At 47.4% G+C, this 16,231-nt stretch overlaps 1 protein-coding gene across 1 annotated transcript in view; it reads right to left on the bottom strand.

Annotated features, from left to right (window-relative positions):
* The window catches only part of Abcc12 (ATP binding cassette subfamily C member 12), an 82,248-nt gene that overhangs the window by 10,274 nt on the left and 55,743 nt on the right, over nucleotides 1-16,231 (bottom strand). The window contains exons 14-19 of the mRNA XM_055620958.1: nucleotides 14,153-14,242; nucleotides 13,085-13,188; nucleotides 10,685-10,882; nucleotides 9,777-10,003; nucleotides 7,556-7,693; nucleotides 1,834-2,020 (exon numbers count right to left, since the gene is read on the bottom strand). Coding sequence (XP_055476933.1) covers nucleotides 1,834-2,020; nucleotides 7,556-7,693; nucleotides 9,777-10,003; nucleotides 10,685-10,882; nucleotides 13,085-13,188; nucleotides 14,153-14,242 — 944 coding nt within the window. The remainder of the gene's footprint in view (nucleotides 1-1,833; nucleotides 2,021-7,555; nucleotides 7,694-9,776; nucleotides 10,004-10,684; nucleotides 10,883-13,084; nucleotides 13,189-14,152; nucleotides 14,243-16,231) is intronic.

Consider the following 16,231-nt stretch of genomic DNA (forward strand, 5'->3'; position numbering starts at 1 on the left):
TACACCACCTCCTTCCGTAAAGTGAGTCAACAACCCGAGGATTCACACATGAGGCTCTAAGAATATCACTCTAGGGGAAAACCAAACCAAACACCTTAGGTTCTGGTGGTCAGTACTTACGGCCCCACTCCTTAGCTGCTTTGGGAAAGGGAAGCAAGTATATTAAAAAAAACCAACCAAACAACCAAACAAACAAAAAACCCACCCCCCAGCACCTGCAGAAAATATCCCAGGAGGGGAGGCATGAAGCCACACCTTGAAAAGCCAAACCATTCTCCAGGTCCTTAAATACAAATGAGTGAGAGATAGATAAACAAACCAAAAACAGGAGAGAGAGAGATAAACAAGAAAAGTTGATGGGGGAGGAGGGGTAATTAGTGTGAATATCCTTAGGAAAAGTGAGAATGCATTTCTGCCACTTAAAAAATGAGTTTTTTAAAGACCGAAGGAATGAGAGCATGCGGAAACTTGAAACATGAATACACGGTTGCCATGCTCTAAATTCAAAAGAATGGCTAGATCACAAAGCTGAGGGAAATTCCCATAAAACAAAGCAGAAGGAAACAAATGAGGAAACAACAGGAGAACACTAGGGCTAAAGAGATGGGTCAGTAGTTAAGAGCCCTGACTGCTCTTCCAAAGGACCGGGGTTTGATTCCCAGCACCCGCATCCTGCCTCACAACCATCTGTTATCCGGAGATCCAGTGCCCTCTACTGGCCTTTGCAGGTACTCGAATGCACGGGGATCGCAAACATGCATGCAGGCAAAACAGCCATACATGAGACATAACAATAAATAAATCTAAAACAAGGGAGGGTGAACGTTTTATGCATTGGGAAGAGATTTAACTTTCATCTAAAAGGACGCAGAGTCTGGCGTTGTGGGACACGGAGGAGCATGGTGCAGCAGGCCTGGGATCCCAGCACTGGGAGCCTGAGGCAGGAAGCTCTCACGCTTAAAGTAAGTAAGTCCACAAGCCTACCATATTGAACAGAGTATTTAAAAGATCCACATTCAAAAATCCATCCTGAAATTCCAGAGCACAGAGAGCAGTGGCTCAATGGAGGAAGGTTCCAGACAGGACACTGGGAAGTACATCCCAGGGACAAGATTCAGGGACCAACCTCAGCTTAAACCATGGCCCACGCAGGGCAGGTGTGAGTCTTTCTGGACCTCAGTTTGTTTGTTGGTTTGTTTGTTTGTTTGTTTCTCATCTTCAAAGTGATACTTACAAAAACATCACAGTGTTGTTGAGAGCCTTGGAGGGAATCATCATAGTGCTTGAAGGATGGGGAATGCTGTGTGCTTACCTCTCTTGTATTAGTATTAAAAGAGAAAAGCACCCAAGCAGCCAAGAGGCCATTTCTGATCACTGCCAGAAGCTGAACTTGCCTCTCCTAGTCTCACTGTGAAGGAGCTGTATGATTCAGGGGTGAGACAGATAGACCCCACACCTTGGCCCAAATCAATCATTCCGTTCCTATCAAACCACAAACTCACTCTTGGATGCCTAATCAATCCAGTAAGAATAGAGCTTGGGCTATTGTTGGGTAGTAAAGGGAAGAAATGTTCCTCACTTTCCTCTTGCTATAGATCTCAGAGATCATTTGTGACCCACTGCACAACTATGAGGGAGGCATCACAGAAAGAGACAAAACCAGGAGCCAAGATCCACCTGCGCCTGAGGCCCACACAACTCCTCCAAATGTCAACGATGTATATGGTTAAGCTCTACTTTTTTTTTTTTTTTTAGTTTCCTGTTGCATCACTCAGAAAGTATTCCTTCTGATATACCATAGGCCAAGCTCACCCCCCATGCACCAGCGGTTACCTGGATGATGTAAGACAATGACAGGCCTTTGGATGAAGCACTGATTGAAGAAAAACTCAGGGTCACCAACAAGGCCACAACAAAGGTGACAATGTTCATGAGGACGTCCATTCTGAGAGCAAACCACCTAAGGGCGCAGTTGAAGTACAGGAGGTGGCTGGAGTTTTCATCGTTTAGTATCTTAAACCTGAAGTTGGAAAATAGAAGGAAGAGCTCAGAGTCTGCTTTCATTGACGGGACACTGGGCTCCTAACAGAACCAAGGCCACGCCTTCTTACAAGGTGGCTGTTAGAAAAATGAGCATGTATATCCATGCTCTAGCTGCCACCAGAGGCGTCTTTGATTTGCACACATTCTAAGACATTTCATGTGGCAGTTGTGTGGCAGGCGACAAGGGCGTTACATGGGCTTTCTGTCTCTCTCAGAGTCCATAGCTAAGAGTCAAACTGCTGAAACCCTCACGCTCCAGCTTCACAGGATTTACCAGCCTTGAGGAATCTATAAGTGGCTCCTTTGATATTAATGACAGGGGTAGCCAATGGTGGTGATGGTAGAGTAGGAAGGGAGGGTGTTCCCCTGCTGTCCTCCCTCCCCTGCCTACCCTCACCAAGATCAAGATCATTGTTTGAGCCTGGCACAGTGGCACACACTTGTGATCCCAGTGCTTGGGAGGATAAGGTAGAAGGATCACAAGTTCAAGGCTAGCCTGGGCTACATGGCAAGATTCCCATCTCAAAATCAACCAACCAACCAACCAACCAAATCACTGCTTAAAAAGCTGGGGGTGGAGTGGGGAGATCTCTTCAGGTTGTGCCCCAGTTGCATGTCCCCTGGGTCCCAGGGCATTGCACGGGGCAGAATGACAGAAAGGTGGCATAGCCAGGGGATCTAAGACAAGAGCCAGCCGTAGGCACCCATTCCCACTCGTGCCCAGACATAAGCAGCGTGCATTCTGTTTAGGGTCCCTGCTGTTTAGAGCTGAAGGTACAGAGCGAAAGTGACACTCCAGCTGCCTGTGGGGCGGGAGGCAAAGAGGCCACCGTGGCCAAGGAATACACGAGAGTGCTCCCCAGGTACACTGCAATCAGCACTGTCAGGCAGAGCTTCATGGCACTGGGCTGTGTTGGGACCTTCATCCTGCATCTGCGAAAGGAGCTGAGTCAGCAGGAAGGAGCAGCAGGAAGGAGAGAGTGGCTGGTGTGGGCCGTCTTCTGGGGATGTTTGTTTCTGGTGCTTTCCCTAGCTGTGGGAGCTTCAGAAAAGAAGCAGGTGCTTAAAAGAAAAAAGAGTGCTTCCCAACTGCAAACCTGTCTCTTATAATTGCCATGTCCTTTTGACAGACAACTCATTTTGTTCGTATGTGGCCCCGGCTTCATCTTTTGTGACTAATTTTCACTTGAAGCCTTCTTCATCAGATATGAGATAATGATGCCAGCTTTGTTTCTGCTTCCGTTCACTGAATAGATTGGTTTCCACCCTTGACCTTCAGCCTCTGTAACAGTGAGGTGACAACAGAGAGCTGAATCCAATTTTCTTGGGGGTGGGGTGTGATTTTGTTTCTTGTTGTAAGATGGGGTCTCAAGCAGCAAAGGCTAACTAAGGGTGACCTTGAACTTCTGATCCTCTTTCTACCTTCCAAATACAGGATAACAGCCTGTGCCACTGTGCCCAATTGGATCTAAGTTTTTAAAGTCCAGTCCAACAGTCTGAATATTTTAATTGATGAGTTGAGGCTGTTTATATTGAGGATTATATTATTAAGAAATGTTTACCAGTTTCTATAATGGGGGGAGCTGTTTTCTAGATATTCGGATTGTTTCTACTAACTAGTATTGGGATTAATTCATCCATGCTCTCAAGATTTGTGAGTGTGTGTGTGTGTGTGAGTGTGTGTGTGTAGAGGGATGGGGTGAGAAAGGGTTTCTCTGTATGGCCCTGGCTGACCTGAAACTTGCTCTGTAGACCATGCTGGCCTCAAACTCAGAGATCACTGTGCCTCTGCCTCTCAAGTGCTGGGATTAAAGGTCTGAGCCACCAGTGCCTGGCTGAATTTTTTTTCTTGTGCTGTTATGGCTAAGACTAGCTTTCCTCTTCCTTTGCATATAGTATTCTTTTAAGCGTCTTCTGTAGTGTTGGCTTGTCTGTCATGAACTACCTTGGCTTGTGTTGGTCCTGACACATTAGTTTTGAAAGATAGCGTTCTTGATCATAGTGATGTTAGTTGGAGGCTTGAAATATATCATTCCATGCTTTCCCAGCTAGGGTTGCTGACAAAGGATCTAGCTTTTTTCTGATGTTTAGGCCTTTGTGGGTAAGTTGGCATTTTCCTCTTACAAGTTGTAGTGCTATTTCTTTGCTTTGTATATTTGACATCCTATAATGTCACACAGAAGTCTTTCTGTGGTCATATCTTTCAAGGCTCTTTAATTTATCTTGGGTTCAGATGTCTATTTCTTTCTAGATCTGGGGTTGGGTGGATTTTCTGCTATGATTTCGCTGAATGTATCATTCCCTTAGTTTTATCTCAGTGCTTTCCTCTTGAGTTTGATCTTTTTTTAAATAGCATCCTGGAGTTCCTGGGTGCTGTGGTCATGCTCATTCACTGTTTCTTTCCTTATTGATCTTAAGTATAGGATTTCCTTACCCTTACCCTCCATCTCATGCCCTTTTCCTGCCTCATCAAGTCTGTTGGCAATCCTTTCTGCAGTGTTTTTATTTGGTTCACTGATTGTTTGGTTTCTAATTTTGTTTTCTTGATGAATTTCCCTTCCATATTAGTAACCTTTTCACCCATATTGTTGATTTTTCTCAAGCAATTTCTCTTTTTCTCTTGTAACTGTCCTCTCCAAGTCCCAGAGTATCTTTATCTGCTTGCTCATTATTTTTGCTAGGAAACTTTTCAAAGTTTCACCCTGGCCTTTCACCTATTTTTCTGTCATCAAAGTCATCAGTGGAAGAATTCCAACCTGTGGCGTCACAGTGCCAGCCTTTACCTTTTTTTTCTTCTGTTTCTATGGTGACATTTGCATACCTACTAGTTTGGACATTGCTTCTGATTTTATTTGCAGATCTTCATATGGAATAACTGATTTTATTTTTATTTTTTAGGTTAGCAAAAACATAGTACATTTCACCGTGTCATCTGTGAAGATGATGCATATTGTTATAATTCATTTTCGTCCCTCATTGGCCTCCCCTGTGTCCATCCCCCTGATTCAATAGCCAACTTTTGAGGGCTAGGGCCTCAGTAACAATGTTAGGGGAGCCTTTTTCCCCTGCACCCTAGGAAGCTCTGGGAGAGCTGTGCAGTAGTGGCTTGTATTTTGTGAGTCACCCATCCTTTTTTTTTTTTTTTTTCTTTCACACTCTCCAGGCATCCTGTCACCACCTTCCTGGATTTCTGGAGTCCTTCTCTTTCTTTGCTGTTGTTAATAGAGAACCTTGCTCTAGGTCTGACCCTTCCTTACCATGGGGTCCCATAGCAGGGGCAGCCTCTAGCCCACTGTCTCACTCCAAAGTTGTGACTTACATATTTGTTGTGGTATATTAGAGGTCTGAAGTTGCATGACTCCACTAATCTGGTCTTCAAGTTTTGATAAGAAGGAAACTGGCCTGTCCACACACAAAAACCAATAAACAAACTCAGGTGTTTATGAGCTTGGAGAGGGGGACATGTGACTGCAGGTCACAGACTGGCCAAGGCTGCACATCTAGACTTGAGTCTCAAGCAGTCAGACGTGTATAGAAGTAATTCCTTATGCCATAGGTCAGGGTGTGTCTCAGCTCTCATCAGGGAAGCTTCTCATTGCAGAGGATGGGAGTTAGCGCAGAGACCCTCAACTGGCAGGGAATACGGGACTGTGGGGTGCTCAGCCTGACATGGAGTGTGTTTATCACACCCTCTACACAAGACTCAGCGGTCTTCGTGGAAGGGAGTGTAGACAGATTTTAAGAGCTAAGGGGGATGGATAGCATCAAAGAACGTGCCTTCCAGACACACAGGGCGGCTGACCTCACAGTGGTTGTGGCATCTTGCGCACAGCCTGCACAAGCTCAAGCCAAACAAAATCCCAGCATGGGGCAGAGGGAAGGTGGGCATGAACTCTCACCGCTAACCGAGAAGCCGCTGGCATTTGACAGCTGCTGGGAGAGAAAGAGTTGGATTTTCTAAGTGAGGTGACCTCTGGGAGGGCAACTGCACTCAGAGACAGGCCCCACTCCTCAGACTAGCTAAACAACCTAAGCTGACCTTCATGAGCTTACAAAAAAAATGGGAAGGAAACTCAAACCTGGAATGGTAGAAAGGGGAGATGGATATGGGAGGAGTTGGAAATGAAGAATTGAATATGATAAAAATACACTGTATAAAGTCTCAAAGAATTAATAATATTTTTAATAAAAATGAGTTTATTGTAAAAGAACATTCAATTCCATGAAACTCATATTCAAAATAACTTTTAAAAAGAAAATCTTTTGGTTTGAAAAATTAAAAAAAAAAAGAGGAAATAGAAGTATCCTGTCTGCGATGCTTAGGACACCAGAAATGTTTCTAAATGTGATTTTTAATCTAAATTAATTAATTAAACTTGGCTATTTTATATGTATGGGCATTTTGCCTATTTTATGTCTGGCACCACATGCATGCCGTGGGTCTGCGAAGGCCAGAAGAAGGGACCTCTAAAAACACAGTTGCTGATGGTTGAGTTACCTTGTGCTGAGAATCAGAATCAAAACTGTGTCCTTTTAAAAGAGAAGCTAGTGCTCTAGAGCCTTCTTTCCAGCTCCAATAGGATTTTTTAAAATTCTAAAATGTTTGTATATGCATAATGGGATAGCTTGGCAATGAAGAACAACTCTGCCCACAGAACTGCCTCATGCTTCTTCTATACCTCACTCAATGGCAGCCAGCCTGCAGGTTACTCATTTGCTTGCTTTCTTTTATCTTGCAGAACTGGGGATTCAAAGCAGGGCCTTGCACAGGCTGGGCCACACTGAGCTACGCCCCTAGGTCTTTTCCTTAACTCCATGAGACACCAAGTCTCAGTAGGGTCTCACCAAAATGTACAGGCTGATTTTGAACTCTGTAGCCAAGGTTGGATCCTCCTGCCTCAGCCTCCTTAGAGGCTGGGACCACAGACTTGTGCCACCAGGACAGGCGCCTGCAGATAATTTTCATGCGTATTTTTACTGTGCCTGTGTCTTGGCTACCGTCCTTCACAGCAGGTCAAGCATGGGGTTTTCCCGTCTGAAGTACAGCAACAGTATTAAAAAGGTTTGGGCTTGTGGGGCTTCTCAGTTTTTAGATTTTTCAGTTTATGATTATACATAGAGCGCATACATGAAGTACAAGCAAGACTGCGATTTGAGGCCCAGGAGTGATTTGATGTACTTTGTGCTTTTCGCTGTTTTCCTAAGTTGAGTACATGTAAGCAAGAAATAAAACATGCAAAGCCATACAGAGCTGGAGGTATAGCTCAATAGTGAAGGGCTTGCCCAGCATGGCCCAAAGCCCTGCGCTCAAACCCAGCATGACACATACATGTCTCTGTCCCCTCCAGCTTCCTCCTCTCCTCTCCCCTAACACTGGAAATGAGCTCCCAGTTCTGCCAGCCCTTTATCTGTCTCCAGCATTTCCCCTCTCAGTGCCAAAGGACCCAGGGACCGCCCATTTGGGCTGGGGCACGAGGTGGGGAGCCCCTGTGGTAGGGGCCCATCGACTCACTTGCTGATGCAATCATCCTTCTTGTTGTAGGCGTGGATGACACCCAGACCCTGCATGGAGGAGGTGATGTGAGAGAACCACGGGGACCGGCTGATGTTCTCCACCTGCTTGAGCTCCTGGACTCCTCGGTGAAAAATGCTGTGGGGAGAACGAGAGGGTCCAAGACGGTCACAAGTCTAGTCTCAGAGAACTCTCCCTCTGCACAGGCAATCCAACCCAGGATTCCCCGTGGCAGTTAAGTCAAAGTTAGCGTTCAAACTGGAAGAGAGGAGCCTGCCATTCCTCTCCGGGATGTCCTGTCGGCCGGGTGGGGGATGGGCTGCTGAGAAGTCTGAGCACAGATTACTACTTCATTTGCCTTCAGACCTGCGTGCTTCCCGTAGAAGAATGACATGAACCACACGCAGCACAGGCTGCAGTTCCAGTCTCTGAAGACCCAGATTTCACACAGTGCAGCCTCTGAACACAAGTCAAGCTCTCAATGACCAGAGAGAGAGGGACCTCATCTAGTTGCCAGCATGCAGTCCTTCAGAGGTAACTTTGTACAGAGCTAGCCTCGGGAACTGAGTTCAAACACGTACTCTCATAGTACTGTCTTGTACCTTACAAGGAGGCTCCGAGAACCCTGATGATAGGAGACCTAGGCCCTTGAGCATGCAAGATTGCTGGCTATCACGAGGGAGTCAAGCGTGCCTCCTGACTCTCAACTAAAATTAAGCCACAGAATGAGGAAGGCTCAGCAAATTCATTGTAAAAGTACAAGATAATTAGGTCAGATTTGCTCTTTGGTCTCTCCCGTCTTCATAGCAAAGGATTGGGTATGTCGGGCAGATTTCTTTTAAGCTTTTACTAAGTCAGTCAATAGCAATAGAGCAGACAGCAGCAGACAGCCAAACAAAGGTGTAACAAACGAATAGAAGTGCAAAGTGGTCCACTCCAAGTTCTGACACCCACGGCATGCCTCATCTTTGTGACGGACTTTCAGAAAACATTTCTGACCCCTCAGCACAATAAACCCTTGAGGGCGGAAATGTGTGCTTTTCTCAGTGGTACCAAGGGTAGTGCAGTGAAAGGCTGGCTCTGCAGAACCCTGCTTCCAATTCCCATGATCACACCGGCTCCTGTCGGGCGCCCATGCCAGTCTCCAGCCACAGTTCACCCCTCATACTTTTGCCATTGTCACTGCCTCAGACTTCGTGTTTGAGTCTGAACCCGAAACTGCAGCCTTGACTGCTCCAACGCCTCCTCCCTCAGGCCACCCTCCTCCTCCACCAGTGCCCCATCTTAGCTTGCCCTTGGTTGCACCAATCTCCCTGACACCCAAAAGTCTCCCCCTTGTGAAACCCTGATGACACTGCCTTGTAAAAACCCCCAGCCCACCCCTTTCCCTCCCTCACTGTGTGGCTACTCATGTCTGTCCCTCATCAGCCCTTAACCAAAACTCTAAGTCTATCAAGTTTGCTTACCGCTTAATTCTATCTTTCATTGTCGAGGACTTAATTGCCTCGCCTCACCTACTCCTCTGACACAGACAAGGCATACATTTTAGTGACTAAGATCTTTGGGGGAGAAGGAACAGATTTGCAGCATTTCAAGATTCTCCAAACTAGCTTCCCGGCAAAGCAGGAATTCTGGCCCAAACCTTTCTAACTTACAGCTCTTTGTTCCCTCTCAGTACTACCCACAGTGCCTGATGAGAAATCCCGCTGGCCCTCACCCCCACGGCAAAGCAGGGTTACTCTTGTCCCTGGGGAGATGGAAGCTTACAGCTTCTGGTGTCCCTCATGAGGGGTGTGTACAATTCCCTTCCACACCTCTCTGTACACAACAGTCTTCAGCTGCAGCAAACACTGTTTCTCAAAATCAAAGTAACTGGAGAAGGGACTTCTCAGAGCCCATTGGTTAGGAATGAATCTGCAGACAGATGGCAACCTCCCCCCTTGTGGGCTTCCTGAACCGCCTAATAATTTACCCGCCTCCCAGCATTGCTCTAGGACCAAAAAGCCAGGTGTATATGAGGCTCTTACCATAGCACCTGGTGTGTAACAAGTGCCAAAAATCTAGGATTTTTCCCATCAGAGAAGAAAACAGGAGCTCAGCATCACCTGCCTTCCAGCTGGTACACGTATTCATTCACATTCTCTCCCCACCCCCACTCTGTGTGTGTGTGGGGGGGGTGAGGTTTGGGAATCTCCCCCTTTTAAGTTGTGTATGATCCTACCGTAAAAGAATGAAGAAGATTACAGCCAGGCCGGACAGAACCAGAAGGACCACAGGAAACACTGCAGCCATAATCACCAGAATAAACACCACCATAAAAAACTGTTGCAGAAAGTTCTCGGCGTGGAACGGCAGCCTCACATCCAGCTCGTCCATGTCTTTAGAAAAACGGTTCATCAGACGGCCTGTGGGAGTTGTGTCAAAGAAGCTCATTGGGCTCCTGACGATCTGAGGGTAGGAGCAGAGTGAACAGGGTCAGTGAGCGTTCGGAGGACTTCTTGAAGGGCAGGAACGTGAGAGCAGGGGGCTGGACCCATATTTCCAAAGTACGAGCCAGCAGGTCAGATGCTCCTCGTGAAACAAGGGTGGTGCTCCCCATTCTTAGACCACCACCATGAGTGGATGTGGGAAAGATCCTGGTAACATATGGGGCTTCCTCTCCAAATCTCAGGGGCCTCCTGGGACAGAGAAGCCTGGCCCTCTCAGAGGAGGAAGGGATTTTGGGCCCCAGGGAAATAAAATGTCAAATCTATTTGTCTGTCTACTCCACAAAGTGTGGAGAATAACTGTGCGTTCTGGTGAGGGCCCTCGCAACCAACCGCTGCTGCCTGCTCCAGCGATGGAAAGCAAGGGCCCCTCTCCAGGCTGTTGCTAGCTGGGGCTCTCAGAGGCAAGATATGTATCTTCCCCACCATCCTTCCCGCCTAAGGGCCCATGATGTATCCCTATTGCTTTCTGAAACTGGCCTTCCTATAGGGTACTTCAACAAGTGGCAGAGCTCCTGAAAACTAGACGGCAGGCTCCGGGAGAGCTGTTCTGTGCCCAGAGTCGAGCCCAGGTTCTGGCACAGGGCCTGCTGAAGGCTGTGCACTGAGCAGCCGGTGGACCTGCAGCCTGCTGGGGTCCTACCTTGTTGAACACCCTGTTGTGGAGCGAGGAGGATGCCCTCAGTGTAGTGTTGGTGAAGGTAAAGCCTTTGATGATGCCGAATGCCAGCACAGACACCATGCTTGCTATATAAACCAACTGGTACATGTGGTGCTCGGTGTCTTGCAGGATCTGTTCGGCACTGCAGGCTGAGTCGTTGCTCTGGGGCGCACAGATGGCCTGGCACACAACAGAGAAGAAGCATCAAGGACCGTTGTGCTATCGGGAGAAGGGGGCTATCTCAGATAACCTTTCCAAAGAGAAGAAACGGAAAAGAGGCACTGGCTGCTAAAGAATGAGTCAGGAGGGACGGGAGAGATGGCTTAACGGGCAGACTCTTTGCCACACAATCGTGAGGACCTGAGTTCAGACCCTAACTGGCATGTAAAAGCAAGGCGCCCTGGCCCAGGCCTGTAACCCAGTATCAGAGTTTGGGGGAAGATGGGCAGATTCCTGGGGCTCAGTGCCTAGACACCCCTCAACAAAACAATGGCTCTAAGTTCAGTGAGAAACTCTACCTCAAAAATTAAGGTAGAGAGTAGTAAGGGAAGATACTCAAAAAGCAACCTTCAGACTTCACACACACACAGACAAGTGCCTGAGTCATACATAGAATTGAACAAAATTTAAAACAGCAACAAAAAAATTAAATGCAAGAATGAGTCATGTAGGTAAAATCAACTCAGGTCCCTCTGGGGCTGTCTGAGCGTCACATGCCTCTTCCACAGAGGGGCACCTGATAATCAGGTGTAGAACAGCTGTCCTGGAAGCTACCTGTGCCTCAGAAGACCTGCAGTGATGCTAGGCCAAGAAGACCCAGAAACAAACAGGGCCTCTGGTTTCTAAGAAGCTGGCCTGGCTCCCCTTGGGCAACCCAGACAAGATAGAGAATGAGGGACAAACCTCCCATCTGCCAAGCTGCCTAGCCAGCAGCAGCTACCATCTAGTGAGGTTCAGGGGTCTCTAGGTGGTCCAGTTCCTCAATCCTCTTCCCTGGCCTGTCTCCAAGAGCCACCTGTGGGGGTGCTGCTGCCCTGCTCTGGAGTCCCCGGCAAGAAAGAGGGAGCCTAGCAAACCCAAGGGGCTTGCAGAGTATTCTGACAAACTACGGCTTTATCCCTCCCAGCGAGAGGACACAACTTCACCAGCATTTTCTGGAGAGGGGCCATCTTCCCCTGTTGCTGAGAAATTGACAGTTTCATTTTTCTCTGGGCTATGTGCTAAAAGTCAAGGATGCCTTTGGGGAGCAGACAAACATGTTTCTTCTAAATGCCATTCTGCTGATTACAGTAATGGGGAAATGTAAACCAGAGGTGGCTGATGGATGAGCGTCTGTCGAGGCAAAAGCATCCCTGGGGGTTAGCTGATGAAAGGCTCAGCTTGCAGAGGAGGCTTTTCTGTGCTGGAGCTTGTAGCCACAACACTGAAGGTCAGAAACAACCACAGGGGCACGCCACTGTTGCTGCGTGTTCAGGGACCTTTTGAGGAAGCCTTGAGTTTAGGGGATGGCTCCACTTGACCTTACATCTGAGGTTCTCTGAGGAATGCACAGAATCTCCATAAGCAGGGGACGTCAAAAAATACACATATTTGAAAACAGATCTCGATTTATCTTCACAGAACGGGCATCTCACTGCCCTATGCATAAGGACAGCTTCTCTCCTCCCCCACACCCAGGCATCCTTACTTTGATGTCACAGCAACAAAGTGGTACCACCGTAAAATCTGGGGAGATGAGCAGGCAACCCCTACAGCACTTCCCTGGAAAGCTTTGAAAGTGACATCCAACAACCAGGGAAGATTCTAGCAAGCTGGAGGAAAGAATGTATTGGTCCCACCCAGGAAGGGCCCTGGCAACGATGGAAACCTTAGGAGAAATGGAAGGCCCCTGATGGCCGTGGAGCACTTCCGAGGCTGCATCTCTTTCAGGCCCCCTGCTAAGGCGAGTTTGGAGAGTAGAGCCATGTAAGAACCTTCTTGCACTAATCGGTATCCATGACAAGATGGCACTTTCTCTCCAGAGTCTGAGATACACCAATCTTTTTCATCTCTCTAGGCCCCTCTCTGTCCCTCCTCCTCGGAAACTTCAGACTTATACTACCCTGCTCTGGACGTGCGTGACCACACGCATTGGAACCATCATTTTTCAGCAAACCGTTTTTTACCTGAAGTTGTTCATGCAAAACTTCCAGTTGCCTTGCTTATTTTGAAAAGCAAGGAAAAAAATCTCAAGAATTTGAATTATATGGCCCAGAAACTGGCCTCAGTGTCTCCAAAAGGGGCAGGGGACAAAGGGAAAACACTGGGTGTCATTCTCTGTTTGGCAAGCTCTGTTTAGTTTTGTTTCCAGATATAGACTCGGCATTGTCAAAGGAAACTCACCTGGGATCCCCTGTCTAACCAGAGCCCCAGCCACCAGGTGCTGAAAGCAGAGCAGCCCATCATCAGGAAGAAGAGGCACAGTACCAGGAAGGAGGCCAGGTACCCTGCCGGAGAAAGGGGGGGTTGCAGATGGGTGGCAGATGTGAGAGCCAGTGGCAGATTTGTCTACCCCGAGCCTCACCCTTAGGATTCCCGAAAGTCAAAGCCTGTAGAGAAAAGATCCCTGCCAGAAGTGTTTGAATGCTAGGTTGACTCAAGATGTCTTGTTGAGCCCCTGCACCCCAATAAGGACATCTGTCCCATTTTATTGAAAGCAGAACCAAATGTCAATGTGTTAGAAAAACCTAACCATCTTAAAAAATTTTTTTGTTTGTCTGTGTGAGACAGGCTCTTGAAATACAGACCAGGCTAACCTCAAACAATGGTTAAAATCATGATCCTCCTGCCTCAGCTTTCCCCAACGCTGGGATTACAGGCATGTGATACTGTACTCATTTGCTGTTCCATTTAATAGGAGCAATACAGTATTCACTAAAAGCAAGCCAAGAGTGCAGCCTGATGGGACCAGCCTGTTTTTCCAGGTCTGAGAATGCTTGGGGAAGTAGATCACAAGTTTGAGGCCAGCCTGAGCTACACATAGACACCGTCTCTAAAAATATACATATATCCAAATCTCCAGTCTTGCTGGAAGAGACTTGTACATGCAGACAGTTTCGTGTGATGAGCTGATCACAGCTATGCTCAGCAATCAGTGTGTGTGTGTGTGTGTGTGTGTGTGTGTGTGTGTGTGTGTGTGTGTATACCATCAATGGCTCCTGGCTGCTGCCCACTCAGCTCCAATAAAACAGAACCTGGCAGCTTTAATGGAGATAAAAAATGACTCCATTTAAAGGGCTGTATTATCAGACTTTAGGTTTTAGGAGGAAAATGAAAGCACTGATAAGCAGCCCTGGCATAAGCATAAAAAGAGTAATTGGTGAAGGAATCATAAAAACATAAACCCAACAGTTTAAAAGCACATTTTTTAAATGCAAATTAAATCAAGAAACCTGATGTTTTATACCAAACCTCCAGAAGCCTTAATATACGTGTGGTATGTTTTCCAGGTCACGATTCCTTCTCTGAGGGATTCAATCTGGACAAGTTGGTGCACGGGAGCTATGGAGACAAACACAAGGCCATGAGCTTCATGGCCAGAGGTGGGCAAACAGTGGGGTCAGCGTTTCCCCCTTTGCACCCCTCCCTCCACTGCTAAGGGCACTTGTCCTGTTTGCTACGTGCTTTCTAATGTGCCTTGCTTAGTTTATATTATTTGATCCTCCTTATAGCCCTGTGAGGGATGTGGCTTGGAGTCTTCTGAGGAGTCTATGGTGTTTGCTAAGTGCTTACCCTGGGAATACATGTCTGTGCTGGCTTCCAGAACTGGACATTAAGCAGAAGACCCAAATGAGAATGCATTGAGAGCCTCCAAGTTCAAGTTGGGCTGTGTGCCCTGCTGTGATGGGACAGGTGGATGGGGGAACATTGTACATGGCCTCTTTTCTACCTCACAGATGCCTGATGGACAAAACCCCATCCTGCTCTGCCTGGGAGCCCACAAATGTCTTTGGAATGTTCTGTTACCTTCTCAGGCTGCAAAATGAGGGAAAGGCAGCATATAAGGGCAACCCAAGGCACAAACGGCAACAGTCCCTTCAGCCTGCCAGCCAGCCGATCCAGTGGAGTGACTGGCACCATTTGGGGCTTTTCCTGGGCTTTAGCAGTGGGTGAGGATAGCAGCACAGTCTTCAGTGTGTGCCCTGCCCTTTCAGCACAATGCAGAGCGCTCCTGGGAGACAGGGTCTCTCTCCAGTGATGTTTCACCATCTACTTTCCTGTCCAGAGAAGAGTGGGTGGTCTCTCTTCCCCACAGGATGTCAGATGCCGAGAACCCTGGAGTTCCCCCACAACCAAGCATACAAGAGGTATCGTGGTGTTTTCCTTTGGCCTGGGAAGACTTACAAGCCATAAAAATAAGTTGTCTTTTCCAAATGTGCACATATCATAAGCATTAGCATTGCCAGATTCCAGCGACTCATGACTTTTTTCTTCACATTTTTAACATTCTGAAATCCAGATGTGACTTCCTTTTGATAGGCACTACTGTTTAGTTGGCAGGTTTTTTCCCTCTCTCTCTGTCTCTAACTGGTTATATAAAATGATGGAGAGCTTGAAAGATGAATGGCATCTTCAGGGTGCAGCTGTGTACCCTTGGCTTTTGATTATTTGTCTTCTTGCTTTGCTTCAGAAACAGTGCATGTTATGGTTGGCCAGGCAAGCCTCAAACTCATGATCTTCTTGTCTCTGTCTCCCTCATTCTGGGATTACAGGCCTGTGCCACCACACTTAGCCAAAGTGTGTGTGTACGTATGTGTGTCTCTGTGCGTGTTTCTTGCTACATATGATCCTACATTATTAGTGAGGATCATAACTCTGGCAGAAAGCCACCCCGCTGAGGGCACTTTGAGGACTTGTAATCCCTAAACAGGCTGAGGCAGAGTTTGTGCCCTGGGGATAAGGAATGAAGAGCAATGGTCTAAGCAAGAGAGGTAGCCCTGGCCAGTCTCATCTCTCCTTCCTCTTCCCTGGAATTTTCTCATAATCTCATCCTCGAGCCCTCCAACCTTTCCTATCGTCTCATCATGTTACCCCTAGGAAACTGCTCCACATTCCTGAAGGACCAGAGTAGACGTTGCGCCCTCTGTGGAGCTCCCCAGAGCCTATCTGTTTCTCCTGTGGCAACTCCCCATTACCTTTATCCCAGGTTGCCACAGCTCCCCCTCTGCCTGTGACCTCTTCCAGACTAGACAATAGATCTGGGAACACTGCATCTCTTCTCTTCCGGTGTGTTTCAGAACTTGGTGCTCATTACAATGCTTAGAACGTGTTTGCTGAATGGACGTGTAACCTGACCCAGCCTTGATCCCTCTGCTGCTTCACTCATGACATTTTCTCAATGTTTCCTGTGAAGAGCGGGGGCTCTTGAGTTCTCCCTTGCCTCTACATCATTTCCATGAGCTGCTTTGACCTCTCGGGAAGGAAGGAAGAGATCAAAGCAGCACATGGAAATTATCTAGACCTGACTTCCAAAAGTCATTATGTTTCAGG

Source organism: Psammomys obesus, unplaced genomic scaffold (assembly GCF_907164565.1).
Source record: "Psammomys obesus unplaced genomic scaffold, mPsaObe1.curated_primary_1811, whole genome shotgun sequence".
Lineage (NCBI taxonomy): Eukaryota > Metazoa > Chordata > Mammalia > Rodentia > Muridae > Psammomys > Psammomys obesus.